Source organism: Topomyia yanbarensis, chromosome 2, assembly GCF_030247195.1.
Source record: "Topomyia yanbarensis strain Yona2022 chromosome 2, ASM3024719v1, whole genome shotgun sequence".
Taxonomy (NCBI): domain Eukaryota; kingdom Metazoa; phylum Arthropoda; class Insecta; order Diptera; family Culicidae; genus Topomyia; species Topomyia yanbarensis.
The window spans coordinates 457,851,287-457,870,193 of record NC_080671.1 but is presented as its reverse complement, the minus strand read 5'-3'; the positions used below and the strand labels follow the sequence as shown (position 1 = coordinate 457,870,193).

The 18,907-nt window shown below is 38.9% G+C and overlaps 1 protein-coding gene across 9 annotated transcripts in view; it reads right to left on the bottom strand.

The window, feature by feature from the left end:
* Positions 1-18,907, bottom strand: part of LOC131685888 (uncharacterized protein CG43867) — a 1,093,825-nt gene that overhangs the window by 459,178 nt on the left and 615,740 nt on the right. Inside the window, exon 1 of one of the 9 annotated variants that reach the window (XM_058969904.1) lies at positions 13,810-14,827. The exons of the other annotated variants lie outside the window; for them this stretch is intronic. Coding sequence (XP_058825887.1) covers positions 13,810-14,097 — 288 coding nt within the window. The 5' untranslated portion in view covers positions 14,098-14,827. Of the gene's footprint in view, positions 1-13,809; positions 14,828-18,907 lie in introns of those variants that run through there. 9 annotated transcript variants of the gene reach the window in all.

The window sequence follows — 18,907 nt, the reverse complement described above, 5'->3', positions numbered from 1 at the left end:
GCCACTGCCAAATGTGACGATGTGCGGATTGAAACTTGTGAGGACGTGCCTGTGCCAACGGGGCGGGGGTTTAATTGAGCCATGTGAATTGCATTTACTCACTTTTTTGGTGCACGGTAGCGTTTTCCATTGGTAACATTATAGGCGTATGGTCCATTAAGTTCAACAACAACTTGGTTTCTTTTAAAGGTCATACAATTCTTTCACCTGAGCTTTGTGATAAATTGGCTGCCGAAAAGACTTCACAAATAGTTAAGCTTGAAAACTTCCACCAATTGAAAATCTTCTCATCGAACAATACAAACACTATAACTACCAGTTCACTTGAAAACCGGAACACTGTGAGAGGACGTCTCAAACATAATTCAGTTTATCATCACTTATGTGTACTTAAAAAATCATGCACGAAAAAATGACGTCTCTACCCAAGCGATGCCTACTGCGATCTCAATATAAGTTCAAAACCGAACGCTGTCGGTTATTGCGCGTTTCACACCCAACCAGACTATCACATAGGCGTTTAAACTTCTTAAAAGAGTGATAAAAGTGCACGCTTACGTCGAACCGTCTGGAAGTGTTCAGTGCACTTATCCATTATAATCCAAGGATTAAGTGCATTGACGGTACTTAGCTGATTGAACTGAATGGGCACTTTTGTAGAACTTTTAAGGAGTATGCACATCCGCTCGGTACGAAATTGACAGTAAAACCAACTCGTTTATAAAACCATCCCAAGCATGCGCTTTGGTATGCAAATGCGAACCAAAGCTTCTGCACTTCCCGAGAAACGAAATGAACTGACACGGTTCAAGCATTTGGCCAATCACAACGTCCTCGAAATCATTCTTTTTCCATTGCAAATATATTGGAAAAGTTACTTCACATTTGATCCCACAAAGCGATAATGACATACTAAATTTCAAATAAATCTCAATAAGATTCTAATATATGTAGTAGCAGAAAGTAACAAATTAGGTTTTCCAATTCTGTACGTTTCAAGCTTCGTTAATTTCAAACGATTACGGCTAAGGGAGAGTGGGGATTTGTGAAGCGGTTTTTTTTTCAAGGAATTCTTCCTAGCATGAATATCGATAGATCGGCAAGATTTCAACTGGTTGTTGCAGCGTATCTCTAACCTCAACAACCGACCCGGTTCCGACAGCATAAAGTAACAAGTTACTTTACGCTTGTCCGGACATGCCGTAGACTCAGGTGATTCGTATTTCTAATGCCAAAAGATCTTGACTCCTACGGTAGTGCTTAGTAGTGAGGTAGCCAATAAACAGACTAAGGCAATCGGTAATGAGCTTAGAAGAGACTTAGACGTGCATTCAGTAAAGAGTAGGTTAGGAGAAAAATTTGGTGAAAGTAGTCGAGACTATGGGCGTGATAAACCCCACAGAGGCAGAAGTGCGAATAGAAATGATAGGCGAGTTAGTTTCCGTAGTAGATCTCCGTCTGATGTTAGATATCATGGTGCATATTCTAATGCAATTTGTAATTATTGCAAGAAACGTGGTCATCTGAGAAGAGACTGTTACAGTTTGAGGAATCGAAATTCGGTGCATCATGTAGAGAAGGATAATAAGGACACTAGCTACGATTTTAAAAGGTCAGCCGTGCTAAATAGTTCAGGTGAGGAAACAGATAGAATGGAGTGCTTAATGATTTCTGCTGTTAAGAAGCTGAATGAACCGTGCATGATTAAGGGAAAGGTGCAAAACTGTTTGTAGAAGATGGAAATTGATTCAGGGTCAGCTGTTTCTGTGATCAGCGAGGCCGATTTTAGAAAATGTTTCTATGCGATTCCAATATGTAGTTCCACTAGACAGCTTATTGTTGTTGACGGTGCACGATTGAGGATTCTGGGGGAAATTTATGTGCAAGTTGAATTAAATGGTTTAGTAGCACAACAGAAACTTGTGGTCTTAAAATGCAGCAATAGTTTTGTTCTTTTGCTCGGAAGATCATGGCTTGACTGTTTCTTCTTTGGTTGGAGATCTGGGTTTACCAATGCTGCCTTGGTGAATAACCTAAACGAGAAGAAAGGTATCGATGACATAATTGATAGTATGAAACTGAAGTACAGGAAAATTTTTGCCAAAGATTTTTCAGAACCTATCGTAGGCTGTGAGGGGGAACTTCTCCTGAAGCATGAGCAGCCCATTTTCAAGAAGGCATATACGGTACCTTATAAGTTGAAGGACAAACTGGCGGACCATTTGGAGATGCTGGAACAACAGAAGGTAATTACACCCATAAAGGCTAGCGAATGGGCGTCACCTGTGATAGTGGTAGTGAAAAAGGACCAGGATATACGTTTGGTGATAGACTGTAAGGTCTCTATCAACAAAGCAATAGTACCTAATACGTATCCACTACCACTAGCACAGGACATATTTGCTTCTCTGGCAGGCTGTAGGGTATTCTGTTGTCTAGATTTAGCTGGGGCGTATACGCAAGTTCCTCTGTCTGACCGATCCAAAAAGTTCACCGTCATCAACACTATGAGAGGACTATTCACATACAATCGACTTCCGCAAGGGGCTTCAAGTTCTGCGGCAATTTTTCAGCAAATCATGGACCAGGTCTTGCACGGGCTAGAAGGTGTTAGCTGCTATTTATATGATGTCCTTATAGCGGCTGAAACATTAGAAAAATGTGCAAAACTTCTAGATTTGGTTCTTGAACGACTTTATCAAGCAAATATCAAAGTAAATTTTAAAAAATGCAAGTTTTCGTTACACAATTGCCATATTTGGGGCATCTTGTTACAGACAAGGGACTTTCGCCATCTCCTGAAAAAGTATCGACGATAAGCCAAGCTAAAGCGCCTACAAATGTAACAGAACTTAAAGCTTTTCTTGGATTGATAAATTTTTACAATAAATTTGTTCCTAACCTGTCTTCTCAGCTAAGAAGTTTGTATGCCCTGCTAACCAATGATGCAACTTTTAGTTGGACGGATGATTGCGAGAAAGCTTTTCAGTTCAGTAAGAATGCCTTGTTGCATGGAGTTCTACGATCCAAAAAAAAACCGCTAATTGTCGTCTCGGATGCTAGTTCACACGGATTGGGTGGTGTTCTAGCCCATGAGATCGATGGGTTAGAAAGACCCATATGCTTTACATCGTTTTCGCTGAATTCTGCACAAAAACGATACCCGATCCTTCATTTAGAAGCATTGGCGTTAGTTTGCACCGTGAAGAAATTCCACAAATTTCTTTTTGGCCAAAGGTTTAAAGTCTACACAGACCACAAACCTTTGGTGGGAATATTTGGCAAATCCGGTAACAATTCGTTGTTTGTAACTAGAATCCATAGATATACCATGGAGTTGTCTATCTACGATTTTGAAATTGCATACAGAACATCGAGCAACATGGGAAACGCTGATTTTTGTCGAGATTTCCGCTGGAGCAGTCTGTCCCCAAGAGCCTTGACATAGGTATCATAAACAGCTTAAACTTCTCGGAAGCTTTTCCTTTGGATTATACCTTGATCGCTATAGAATCTGAAAAAGATTCTTGTTTGGCAGAGGTGATGCGATTTGTAGAAAGTCAATGGCCTGACAACGTGCAAGGTTTGTATAGAGATTTATATTCAGTACGGACGGATCTAGAGGTGATCCAAAAAGGCCTTCTTTACCAGGACAGAATCATCATACCATCAAACTTAAAAGGAGACATTCTTAAACTATTACATGCAAACCATATTGGCATCGTGAAGATGAAGCAATTAGCACGTCAAACAGTATTTTGGTCAGGTATTACTTCGGACATCGAAAACTTCGTAGACTTGTGAGGCATGTATCAAAATGGGAACAGTTCCTGCCAAACCAGACCATAGCAATGGGATACCAACATCGAGGCCTTTCAGTCGTTTACACGCAGATTTTTTCTATTTCGAAGGAAAAACTTTTCTACTAATCGTTGATAGTTACTCGAAATGGGTGGAGGTAGAGGTTATGTTGTATGGAACAGACGCGAAACGGGTTATTAATTTGCTCATTACCCTGTTTGCTAGGTATGGCCTTCCTGATGTGATGGTAACGGATGGAGGTCCACCTTTCAACTCTAAGGAATTTTCATTATTCTTAAAAAAAACATGGAGTGATGGTGATGAAAAGCCCTCCATATAACCCAAGCAGCAACGGTTAAGCAGAACGCTTAGTTAGGGTGGTCAAAGATGTATTTAAAAAATACTTACTGGACCCTCAATTGCGGCAGTTGGATTTGACTTGTAAAATCAACTATTTTCTTATCAACTACCGCAACCAAATTGCTACCAAAGAAGGGGTGCCACCATCGCACAGAATTTTATCTTATAAACCAAAAATTTTACTTGATTTGATTCATCCAAGAAAGACATATAAACAATTTTTAGAAAAACCTATGTATACTGACATTTCTACAGTATCTCCCCCTAAATCAGATCCATTTGACAAATTAGTGGCAGGAGAAGTAGTTTACTACAAAAATTTTAGAAAAACTGATCCTCAAAGATGGATCGAGGCGAGATTTGTAAAACGAATTTCTAAAAACATCTTTCAAATCTCCCTACACAGAACGACACTCATGGCCCACAGAAGTCAATTGAAGTTGGCCCATTCACCGGTTCGAGGCTCGATGTTACTACTCCCGGAAATCACCCGAAGGAAACACGGTTGTGCGGAGTCGGAGGATTTCCAACCCAGAGCGGAATCTGAAGCCGAGGAAGAGCCGTTCCGGGGGACCCCAGAAGTTGGTGGCCCAAATCCTACCAATGCGAAACAACAGGAACCGAGTGATAGCTTGATCATGACCAGGAGTCGAGCTCGAAAGATCAATAACAAAGTTTAGTCTAATATGCATGCAATGCGATCAATTTTCAATGGATTAGATGAAATTTAAAATAATCTGAATTATACTTTGTGTACGCAAAACCCGTACAACGAACATAAGTTAAAACTGTAATCAAATTATTTAAAAAAAAAATGTATATAGCAAGGTTCTTGAGAAGGAAGGACTGTAGCGTACTGCGTTTTAATCGATATTTATATGACGCGTTCGGTAAAAATGTTAAACCCTCTCGTTATACGGTCAAACGACCGATCGAAGACACGATCGAATAAATAAAACCAGCGGCAGTTTATTCTGTGGTCTGGTAGAAGTCACACGTAAAATTGTTTGTGCTTTAATAAAAGAAAATTCCTTGATAGTACTTAAAAAGAATGAAGTCCGATTCTACACAAAGTAACAGCATATATTAATATACCGTCTTGTCCACGCCAAGGTATAACTTTCAAAGCCGTATTTGAAAAATAAACTTTCATGTAGAACATTTATTAAATTGGCCTAAGATGAAGCTGTCGAATTGCACAAAAAGTTTTTTGTGTCGCAAGCGAACTGTAGATGTGTCAAAATAAGCCTTGTACTATTTTTGCTTTCCTGAACAGTGGTAAACAATTCAACACTCCAGAAATTCACTGTCAGAAAATGTAGGCCCATAGCAGCTAAAACTTCATAAAATCGCACTCCTGGTCCTTACTTTAAAATTATCCAGTGCAGTACTCTGCGTCACTCTTTCGAGTTTGATCCGCTCATATGGTATATTCCAAGCGGTTTTGTCCTGTTATGTAACACCCCGCAGAAGAATAATTATTAAAATGACTATTCGAACGGCATTCATATTTCTACTGGATGTCGCACACCTGAAAACTTTGATCTAAAATGAAAAGACAAAGCGCGACAAGTACTTTGCTAAATCACAATATCTACCAGATTCATTTTCCGACTTACTAACACCAATCCTATCCTGCGACACTTGTGGATGATGCAGAGAATTCCTCGGTCATAATAGTGTCAGGTGTTGAACTATCAGGAATCAGAATATATTGGCTTAAATGGTACGTTCCCCGGATGTAGTCGAAAATTTGTGCCTTGCCATGTGTTTTCATCATTTCCTGAGCGGAAGGAAAGGAGAAGGAGGTGTGGAGAAGTAGAATGGGAAGGGTGGGAAAAATACCAGCACAAAAACAAAAACAAACAGCAGGTATGTTAACCTCACAAGTAGCTTAACTCGCCTGCGAGTAAGCCTAAAGCTCTTTACCACATTGGATAAGAAACTTTAGTATGTCTCTGAGTTTCAGTCGTCCAAACATGGTTTCGTCTATGTAAGGACGGCCGAAGACTTGAAATCGCAAATGCGCTACCGCTGGACAGTTGCATATCAGATGATATGAGGTTCCGTAGTCGGATTCACAAAGATCACATGAAAAAGACTCAGCGCGCTGAATAGTTGCCATGTGATAATTGAGTTTGCAGTGGCCAGTTAAAGGCCTGGTCAGCATGCCGCAGTGGAGCTTCGAAAAATGTGGGAGATTTCTCGAAAGTACTGGGCACGGTTTTTTTTAGAAAAGCCTTTGTTTGGCGACACGTTTATAGATTTCTCCAATAATTACGATGCTCGGACGAAGCCCAGGACCGTATTTATTCCTTATCCAACTTTTTTTATTTCGATTATAGAGGTTTTAACCTTAAGGCCTTCGCCTCTTCGGGTTAGAAAAATTACGTATGAAATTTTTTTAACCCTATGTGTGGGGTCTGGACTCGAACCCAGGTGCGCTGCGTACAAGGCAATCTCACACCCATCCAACTTGTCGAAATTGGCAGCGCGGGCTCAGGACCAACGAAGTCAATCGCTGAACCTGCCCTGGCCAATTCGCCAGCCCATTCAATTCTAGTAATACCGGAATGTCCGGGCACCCAGACAAGGTAGATAGTGTTGACAATGCTTTGTTCTTCAATTTGGGTTCTTCACGCGATCCCTATCTTGGACCGGGATTTGTCTGAGCTCAGGGCCTTGATTGCAGCCTGACTATCGGAGCAGAAGTTTATAAGATTTCTGCTTGGAATACAGTACAGTATCTACTTAGTGAGTGAGATTGTTCCAATCTCATTTCACGATAGTAGACAGTGGTTGTCTTTCCATATAGCCAGACAACCACTCCTCTCGAGAGGGAATCTATTTGTAGACCCTCCAGTCATTAAGTCCTCGGCACGGAACTACACCTTGACTTAGGGACACCTACTTTCAGTTGCCTCCTACGACATGGAAGCAGGAACCTAGTGCAGTGGCTCAATTCTTGACCGGATACCACACGGCCTCTGAGCAGGTTCGTCTGTACACAACACGCAAAACTTCACCGAACTACCATCAGGCGAGAGTCTCAGCCAACCCCCCAGCCAACAAAAATTCGGCAAAATTAAACGGATCATCATCGGCAAAAATATTCGATGCGTAGAATGAACGTTCCGCTGCGTAATGGAGTTCGCCTATCTCTTCCCAGACTCTGTTCGCCATTGAGAATATTTTAAACCCCCTCAACAATTTTACCCATAGCACGGGGCGCATGACACGATGGAATTGGGGTTCCCTGTTGGTGGATTTTTACCACCGGAACAGGAACCAAGTTGGCGCTAGTCATCACCGAGATGAATTGGAATTTTTGCCTTTCTCATATAAAGAAAGGCTATGCAATCACTGTAAAAAATTTTAACTGAGGCCCGGAGGGCTGAGATCGGAAAATGTCTGTGTGTGTATGTACGTGTGTGTGAATGTGTGTGTGTGTCATTAAAACTCACATAATTTTCTCAGAGATGGCTGAACCGATTTTCAAATGAATGGTATAACGCTCCCATAGGCTGCTATTGAATTTTTAGTTGATGACGTCGGTTCCGGAGTTACGGGTTGAAGAGTGTGGTCAGACAGCAATTCCCCTATATGTTGGTAACAAAATGATCTCTAAATGATGTAATACATATTAAAATAGGTACAACATTACTTGGATTTGCAGGTCTAGATCATTTATGACCAATCAAAGTAATTTTGACCTCATTGGCCACCTATGCCGGTTCTTGATGCCCCGGGGGAACTCACCAAGTTCCAAAGCTAATATCACGCCTATTTCCCGACGAATTCTCTACCGATTTTCACCCACTTGATTTAAAATGAAAGATACAGTAATACCCTTGACTGCTGCTGAATTTCATTTGGTTCTGACTCTTGGTTCCGGAGTTATAGGTTGGTTAGTAAGGTCACAGTGGAATTTTCCATATAAACCGTTACAATCGTAATACCTCATAGGCTAAAAATCTATTGAAATTGTCACCAAATTACTTCGACTCGCAGGTCTAGATCACTGATTGCCAGTCAAATATTCTTTAAATATATTGTCCACTATCGACAATTCCGGAAATTCCGGATGCCGGGCGTATTCCACAATTAAAGTCACATCGATTCTTAGGTGACGACTGAACCGATGTTTTCAAACCAAGTTTCAAATGGAAGATATAATATGCTATAATAAATCTATCTACATAAAAGTCAATGTTTGTATGTATATGATTTATGGACTCCCAAACGCCTTAACCGATTGACGTCAAAATTCATACATAGTAGACATTTGTTCTGGAGCGTGTTTGTGTGCTACTGGTTGGGGACTATTTGCCCGCCAGATGGCGCTTCGGAGCAAATTGTGTTTTCCTCCTATTTCATTGAAAGTCGCAGCAACGCGCGATGGGTATTAGGTAGTATAAATATAAAAATGAAATGGTTTCCGTGTGTCATCGCATACCTTAGGAACGACATGACGGATTTCTTCTATTTTTGCGTTATTTTGTTGGTTATTTTCTGTGGAAGGTTCTTTGACATAAAAATCAAATATTGAAATTTTTTAAACCACCTATTAGTGCAATTGCGGCATTTTTGGTTCAGGATTGTTTGCATAATTTGTCATTATATGGAGTTATTGGGTTTCAGTTTTTTCCGCGACTGCCCTTTTTTGTTAAACGTTCTGCTTTATGATTTTACTTGATTTCATGCATTTAAAAGGTAGAGTGGTAAAGAAGTGGATAAATAACGTGTATGAAGGCACTATTCATAGAGGAGGGTATGAAAGCGACGATGTTTTGATTCCATGAATTCCCATGGTTGAAAAAGATTAAAATTTCAACTCAAGTCGAGTCTTTGATAATGAAAATAAGTCATTGAAAAACTTCGGCATAAGTTTGAAGTATTGTCGGTTCTCCCTCGGCCCTGTTCACACATTGGTAAAGCATCAGTATTGCTACTGTACATAGAGACAAAAACGATGTTTATCATAACGTATATTACAGAACTTTTCGTAACATGTTTTATAGTTGGAATCATTATCATATCACAACCTATCTGGACTTTAAATAAATAGTAATTTGATCCACAAGCATTGCTATTTTTGCATTCGTTGTATTTTCCAGTAAATAATTATAGGCTGGACAACGTCTGCCGGGTCAGCTAGTTTATTTATATTTATAACTCACACGTTATGCGGCGTTTATTTATTGTCAATAACCTTTCCAAACTTTCGGGAATTTCCAACACTTTACACGATAAAAATGTAAATATTATTTTCAGCAGTATGGGGGGAAGGGGGAGTTGCTAATCTTCTGGCCATCATAAGACATGTTTTGGTATTCTTAGTATGTATAATGCATAACAAACATACAGATGTGATACAAGGTGCCAAAAGCGCACCAAAATCCTGTCAGTTCCATTTTTCATTAGATTGTCTGCTCTAAAGATATCACCAACGGCCCGTTCATAAATGATGTCACGTATTGGCAGTTGAGAAAGAACTATGAATTACCGAGAAGAAAACTAAAAATTAATGGTTGAACTCATTGACCATCTCGATATCGTTGCCATCAATCGTCATTCTCGTTGAGGCGCGTTATGTTTCTTCCTTCGAACCTCTTCTTGCTCTCATGTACTGTGTTTTTGACGCAATTATTACCAACTCAATTGGTTTTGCTTAAACCTTCAGTCGGACGAATGTCTCCACCATCGTCTCGAAGCTACGTACCACAATATCAAGACGATAAAAGATAAGAACTCACTCCAGTGAAAATTTGGAGACAACGTTTTCTACGTGTATTTTATTTATTTATTTATTTATTTATTTATTTATTTATTTATTTATTTATTTATTTATTTATTTATTTATTTATTTATTTATTTATTTATTTATTTATTTATTTATTTATTTATTTATTTATTTATTTATTTATTTATTTATTTATTTATTTATTTATTTATTTATTTATTTATTTATTTATTTATTTATTTTCTTATTTGTTTATTTATTTATTTATTAATTTATCCATCACACCTTCCAAATTAATATTGAACAATAGACAAGAACGCGTCTCACCCAGTCGCGTTTTTTCTGAAATTTAAAAGGACTCGAAAAAGCCCGTGATATTCCGACGAAGCATATCATTCGATCGATTTTCGCTTTGATCAGTCGTGTCAGTGATATTCGTGATTCTTCTGTTAGGCTTGCACCAGTGAAATCCGTTTAAGATTGCTCTAAAACTGCCTTGAAATTGTCATCCTTTTTAAAAATGGTGCTAACTATTCTAACAATCTTAATCATACAATCCTCCGGTAAAGTATCTTCCACTTAAATTTTCTAAATCACCCAGTGGAATGCTCTAGCCAATAAGTATGTGTAAGTTTTTGTGTTTTCGCGCTAAAATATTTGACAAGCAAGTTTGATGTCAATATTTTCACTAGTGCATGTGCGTATACAATCCATCTCTCTTCCATCAGCAAAATTTTAAGTGAAGCAATTTGTTTACATTTGTTTGTAAACATATATATTACATACATAAATGTAAACATTTTTAGCTCTGGAGATGGAAGGTGACAGCTCTATTGTACATCCAATGACCCACTTCAAAAATACCACGTACGTTTGAGGCCGTCTTCATAAACAATAGGCTTTAGTCGCATACAGCAACTATAGCTAAAACGTGACCAAAATATTTGGTCGGTTTATCGAATACAAATTTCGACCAGAAGACCGGAAATGTAATTTAGTCATAAATGGAGCATACAATTATGCATTCAAATCACTGCAATTATTGAATGAAACGATCTAAAAGATAGCACAGAACGCCGAACTTATTCAATACTCTACTTCCAAACTTTCTTTTTAAAGAGCGTCAAGATCGCGCAATCCGGAAACTTGCGCGAATATAAACAGGGAATCAATGAACATTCCTTCTTACTGCACAGTTTATGCTCTATCTGCTTCATTTTGGCTCAATCTTAATACGAAGGGGTGCTGATTCTACTATGACTAAACACTAGAGTGACAGCAAAAAAATGACCCTATCGGCCCACCCCTGAGTCGATTCCTAGCCCCATCAGGAGTACTTGCACCAAATTTGAAGCAAATCGGACAAGTCTAGCTACCGACTAACTTGCCTGAAGTTTGCATGGGATTTTTCAAAAATTTACATGAAGAAAACCCATTAACTCGTATTTTCGCCGCTAGGTGGCAGTATATGCATCGTATTATGACTGTAGGTAAAAATAAGAAAGAGAATTTAGTTGTCTACAGCTTTGTCGAAGACTGCTAGTCAATCCGGCCTTATTAAAAGAAGTTATTAAAGTTTCAGCGAAGTGATATCTGAGTCAGTTTTGCATGGGGCCTAGCAGTGCATGATTGTGTATCAGTACTCGTTTCCCATGAATTATACATTTTTGGGAAATAATGGTTGGTTTAGTACAATAGCATGTTCAGAAGAATTATAGCAAATAATACGGGGCAATTTTTTGGTTTGGACATTTTAGTTCGATATGATACCACATAGAGGGCGCCAACACTAACTTATCAACGAAGAGAGATACTTTTAAAATACTCTTAAAATAAGACCATTTCAAATCATCGTGCTTTCTACCGTTCTCGAATAATCAATCCATTATTGCATGAAGATAACACATCTGAATTATAAAGCATTCTACACTTGTAGTAATTTCTCCCGCCTACTGTGACCAACCAATATTTTATCCTAGCCAGCATAGTGCGACACTTCGCTCACCCAAAACGTTGTCGACGGCGCTTCTGCTCGCCAGTACCTTTCAGTTCATAACTACAGAGCTCATCATCAATCCGGAAACAGTCGCTTTGCAAGTGGTTCATCTGAAACACCTAATCTGTCCACATCGATCACAGGTTGACATTTTCACCGAAAACCTGGATCGGCACTCTTTCTTGGACGCCATTCTAGGCAGCATCATGAACCAGCCCGCCTTCAGCGTACTAATTATTTCAAATGCAACGCAATTCAAAGACTAGATTCGGCCAAAATGGTAAAAGGGTACTTCTCATATACGCAGATCCACAGATTTCCACTTTTAGAGTTCAGGCAGAGTATAAATGGGGGATTGCCAGAACAGGACATTTGAACAAATTTCTCCAGTTGAGTCGCAGTTTCTCCTGCCCTGAACACTTACATTCTCTTCTACAACGGCTGTATAATACTGTGGATCTGGAAGGGTTTTTGAGTCCTCTTTGACATAGGTCTCCTCGTACATCAAAATGCAATTGCCGGGCACTTGTTCCAGCTGGCGACTTGAATTCTGCTGGATCATCCCGAAGTTCGTTCCCGTTTTATTGGCCAAATCACGTATCAACATTGATTTACTCATACTAATTTGAGGTCCGACACAAAAAATCATAACTCTGATTTGATTAGTAGAAGTTTATTTTTGTATCTCAATTTTCAACGAAAAAAACATTTTTCAACCAATCAAAATTCCTATCATCTTTTCAGTTGTATCTATAAGAAAACTACATAAAACCCTTTCAGCATAAGATCCTAGCGGTTGAGGCAGCAATGAACAAAAAACGAAAATTCTTTAACCTCCAATCGGTCAACCAAAGCTCGATGTTTACCGAAAAACGTCCGATCAACTCCGAAAATTAAACATTTTATTTTTTGAAAATTCATACAATTTTTGTTATATTAATCTTTTTAATTATTATTATTCTGTTCATGAGAAAAAAATCATTGGAAACTCATATTTCGAAGAGAAGAACTTTTTTTGCGCACTACCTTTATCCTATCTTATTCACATAAAGGATTTTGTTATGTTCACGGAATGACACTAGACGTAGTCTGTTCAGCTTAAGTTTAACCCTTGAATTTCATTTTATCAACTGTCACAGAACTCTCTTTCTGAAGAGAAATTTCGAAAAATTGTATACAAGGGGATCCGACGAATATTTATTTTCAATTTTTTTTGTCACAATTTGCACTATTTTTATTACAATTTCACAAAATTTAGTTCACTAAAACCATTTCGCTTAAAACCACTATCGTTCGAATCTCCAGGAATAATTTGAAATAATCATTCGATTTAAAGTCCAAAGACGATTTTCACGTCAAAAATACACTGTCAGTGATTAAAAAGTCAAAAGCGATATCATATCAGCACAGATTTGCCCCACCAACTTAGGTTTCATAGTTAAAGAAGTTAAGAATAATTAACATTATAAGAAAAAAAGAAATGAAGGATTCAATAGAGGATTTGATTGAATTTATTGAGAGGCCTAGGTGTTTTGCTTTTATACGGACAGTATATGATATCGCCCAAAAAGATCCTGTTTAGACACTTTGTGTTCTATATTCCATAATGAAGACAAATAATATTTCAAAAATCCACCAAACATCTTTTCACTAATAACTAGATAGATTTGGAGAACTAAGCGTGAAGCAAAACCATCCCCGTTCCAGCTCAACCGACCCAACTTAATTATGTCAAAACAGAATTTAGCGCTGTATCCCCACGAGAACATCTTGAATCTCCATCAACACTAAACCTTCCACTAGCAAAGTTATGCAAAACCCACTACAGTCCAAGTTCAAGGCCACCCCGACAATATCGATTTGGGTCACATCACAGCAGGCCACCTATCCTATCAACCAACCAACCTACCTTCTTCAGCATATCATCCAGCGATTCCATATCGAGATTGCAGTACAGATTATTATTCAGCATCGGATTGGAGCAGTAGTACTGGCGGGACTTGAGCAGCTGCCGGTTCTTCCGTTCCAGCTGCAGCAACCCGTGGTGCTGGTGTTGATTGTGGTGACTGTGCTGGTACACCTTCCGGCCGGCAATCGGTGTGTTGCGGGCGGATTGGTGCAGCTGATTCACCAGTAGCGAGTGGCCTCCTTTCGGTGGTGGCGTCTCCAGCAGCAGCAGTATCGTCGACAGGTCCATTATAGTGGCAACGGGCGAACAAGCAATGGCAAAACCAAAAAAACACTTGAAGCGAAGCAGCGATTGGCAGCGACTGACACTACTGAGTTACACATTAAAACCCGGAGGCAAGCGACACGAGATTCCGAAAAGCTAACACAAGTATCTGCTTATCTGCTGTTCTGGTGTCACTCTCTGTCGTTCCTCCGATGGGAAGCGAATTACACTTAATTTTAATTCTACTCAACGACGATAAAACACTTAATCGATATTACACTTTTGCTCGATATTGCAAACCAAATTTTTCAGCACTTCCACAAAGTACCGCTTTCCGCGGAGCAACCGAACGAAACAAATTTGGTGATTCTTGCAAAACCGATCTAGCCAGACACGGTCACAAGCTACTACACTCTCTGCACGGTGCAATCCGTTTCTTCCGTTTTCGGAAAAAGCCAACAAGCGAAGCAGCGGAAACACAAAAATGCAAAGCGGAAAAAATGCGACACTGTTTCAACACTCGACTCTTTTATGTAGGTTTATTTTATTTTTTTTTCAACAACATCTGCGACCCTGGAACAAATTCCCGGGATCGAAGCAACCAGCGGCAATGCTGCACCTGTCCCGGTACGCGAATTTTTTGGGCGAAAAATTTAAATTTTCCCCGCGCGAACAATCACAACGACAAGGACTACTACGATGGCGACGATAGCAACGATTCATCCGACACGTTCAACGGCTAACCCATAACTGCTGGTCCTACGGGCTGGCTGGCATACTGCCAGCCAAACCTTTCGGGTTAGGAAAAAGTCCTTCTCCGCTATCGCTAGGATAAAGCTCTCTTGCTCTCTCTCTCTCTCCCTTGGTGCAGAGGGGTGAATTTTCTAGCCTACTAAGGGTGGAAATGCCACCCAGCGAATATAAACAAAACGATTGTCGCTCGGAAATTCCAATGCACGAACACGGGATGCATGGCTGGGTGGTGAGAGAGCAGAAGTGAGAGTGCGAGAGAGTGAGAAATGGATAAAATTATCCTCTGATGGAATGTTTGCGGGAAAAAGGGAAATTTCCCTGTCGATTTGTGTACTGAAATTGGGAAAATTCATGTTGATATTTTGAGAGGAAGCGATTGTCGGATCACTCTGCTTTTGGTTGTCGAGGACTCACCATTAAAAGCGGAAAAGACTGTGGAAACCTATTAACAGCAGCAGGACAGCAGGCGTTGGAGTGGTTGTGATGGAAACAGTGTGCGGCGAAAAAGGGATTGCGAAAATTAATGCCTCGTCGCAATTCCAAATACACTAAGGTTTTTTTTTACACGGGGGATACGTACCGTGTAAAAAAAAACCGTGCAAAAAAAAACCGCGTTAATTGCGAAATCCGTGTAAAAAAAACCGCGTTAATTGCGAAATCCGTGTAAAAACCGTGTTAATTCAGAAAACCGTGCAAAAAAAAACCGCGTTAATTCCGAAAATCGTGCAAAAAAAACCGCGTTACATTCAATGCAAAAGACTTAGACGATTTTAGGAAAAGGGATGATTTCGGAGTTTTATCAAAAATGTTCTAAGTCCTTTTGAAGGCAAAAGACTTAGACGATTTTTGAACAGATTTTTTTGCACGGATTATGCAAGTACACGGAAACGCTCCCGATCGCGTAGCAACTAATATATTAGTCGAATTTCTGAAATCGATTGGTTAAAATTTGGTACAGCTAAACGATTGTTGATTTTTCTAAACTTTCATTTTTGTTTTTGAATGAACAAAACAGTTGCTGAAACAACTAAATCATCTAGTTGAAAATGCGATGCTGTCAGTTAGCAAAGACACACACCATCCGAATCAGCTCATCAAATAGCTGTAACAACTAATATAATTGTCGATTTAAAGATTGGTGCGAGTTGAAACTGAAAACCGAGATGGTTATTTCAGTCAATTGTAATATTGGAATAATTCCCAACCAGTTGTAACAACTAATATAATTGTTGATTTCAAGATTGGTGCGTGTTGAAACTAAAAACCAAGATGGTTGTTTCAATCAATTGTATTATTGAAAAATATCCCAACCAGTTGTAACAGCTAACGATTTTGTTAATTATAAGGAGGATTTGTTACCCAGTATTAAAAAGCCAAATTATCTTCGAAGAAGTTTATTGCTATCATATCAATGGTTTGATTTATCCAAACGCGTTGCATCACTAGGAAATATAAATATTAACACTGTTCAGCGCCAATACGTTTACATTAATTCTATTTTATAAAAAAATATATAGCATTGACTTTCTATACGAATCATGGTTCCATGTTCCACTAGATTCTCTATTTGCATGGAACAATTATTTATGCAATGATAGAATATACAGATCAATTTACTGATGGAGACTAATGTCCTATTCTAATGTCTAACATTTGTTAACATGTGAGAAAATTGGATGGCTGATTTGTAAAAACACATGAAACATACACACCTGGTTCCAGAAGATTTGCTCACGTTCGAACATCAGTCGAATCATGCAATTTGTTGTCTACCTGATGTATTATATAAAAATACTTTCATAAATTCACATATATATCACTAAATTAGGTAGGCACTTCTAAGTATTATAACTGGTTTATTAATCTAAACTTCAAAGTCAAGCTCTTTTATGTTAGCCTCAAAAATTTTACAAAATGAACATAGCGAGAAAACTGACGTATCCTTTTCAACTAAAGAAATGGTTAAAAAAAAATTGCAAATTTTTGTTTCCTTTTTGCTGTCTTTATTTTCTGAAAACTGACAGCTTTCAAAAACAACTAATTTATTCAGCCAATTGATGATGCGAAAATCAACAGGACAGTTAGTTGAATCAACAATTTTTAGTTGAAACAGTCAAGACAAAAATCAAAAATTGCAATATTCATTTTTTGTGATTGCGGGGTTTTCCGTGTAGCACGGTTTTTGCTTTTTGCAATTCCTTAGGTTTTTGGAAAAATGGAAACGTCGGATCTTGAGGTTTCCTTTTGTCCCGCACTTTAACAATATGGTTGTTTTCGGTACAGTGTTAACGATTAGGCACCAAATATCGATGCCTGAGGCCATTTGGAATACCAAGATGACGACTTCCGGTCTAACAGAATTTTCAATAACCCAATCAGTATGCATATTTTCCGAGCGGGCCTAATGAGCGCATGATAGAGATCAATGTCTGAGGCCATTTTGAAATACAACATTGAGACTATCGGCTTAGTGATATTCTGTATAAGTCACAACATGGAGTGTTATTAAGGGGGCGTCTGGTGTAAAGTGCTCAAACCGAAAGTTATTGTGTTTTACGATTTTGAAGGCAAGGAAACAATGCATCTTTTATGTAATGTTAAGCTTTAAATTTGTACGTTTATTCTGTACGAAAATTTTTTTGCACGGCCTTATTCTGCGCGGCGTGTGACGTGAGACGACGAAACTCACCTCACTTTACGTGACTTTTCTCACCCGATTCTGAGAGTCGACTCGGGTGAGGTGAGATTCCTCATTGCGGTTAAATGGGAGTCTCACGTCACCCGAAGTGACTCTTCAGAATTGGGTGCAGTCACGTAGAGTGAGGTGAGATTAGTCGTATCACGTCTGACGCCGCGCAGAATAGGGTCGGCAGCCACGCAGAGCCACACATACGAGCGTTCCAAGAGTAGACGTCCAACCATTTCCACGTCGAGGAGCGCCGCGGCTAACACGATGACTCTTGATAAAATTGTTTGACACAGCAAATTAAGTAAAATTTGTAAAGCTTAGACTTGTAGTTACTCGATGAACCCAAAAAAAAGTTCGAGTTTAGGAAAATGGCTTCATGTAAACCGAAAAATCTCATATTTTTCTGTAAAATTCGTGCACTTTTCTTCAAAATAATAGAGAGAACAATTTTTTCATTCTGTTTTCTGTTGTTCACCGACAGGCTACACATATTGTGCATTTTCATAAAAAAATCAAGTCAATTCTTTGATTAGTTTTTGAGTTTTATTATTCAAATCGTTTATTTGATAAGGCACGTTGCGTTAGCTTAACGGTGCCAATTTTGTTTTGTTTTACATTTTAAATTGCTTAAAACTAGGGGATTACATATTGATTTTTTTTAAAATGAAACTAATGCGATTTTATAGCTATCTTATATATCTACACAAGGGGATAATATTGTTTTCGTAAGATTAGGGGGGTCATTTAGTTTTTGTGGCAATATGGTTTGACATTTTTATCAGTGAGATTATTGGAGCAAATAATGTTTAATTAAGGGGGACAATTTTTTACGACTAACTTAAAACTAGGCATAACTAGAGGGCATGATTGAATTTTGTAAAGATTCGTAATTATAGTTATTTTTGTGGGTAGTAGAGTTGGGCAATTTCAACGAGATTATATAATATAATAGTTAAAACTAGAAGAGACAAGAAGAGCTAAATGCTTCGTGATGATATTGGGGGGGGGGGGTAGGGGTGTTACTTCTGGGTATAAGAGTCAGGGGAGGGAGGGTAGACAAAGATGGCAGGGAGAGAAAATTATTTCAGTTTCAGGCATCGTGAGATCAACGGATGGATTACAAACTCGGGTGGCCTTCATCAGGGGAATCATGTACTGGGACGCCGGGTGGTCCTCCTCAAGATGGCAGGGGTTTTTCCAGACGATTTCGTAGTACGGCTCAGATGTGGATCGGCTACATTTCGAGTTAAGCGTGTTATGTTCGTTCCGTAGGTCCCGTGTTTGTTGGCTCATTCGATACAGATGGTTTGATACAGGTGGAAGAGCGTTCTGAGAATGATAAGGAGATAACAAGGGGCAGTTAGACTTGTATATTGATGGTTTTCACAAAGG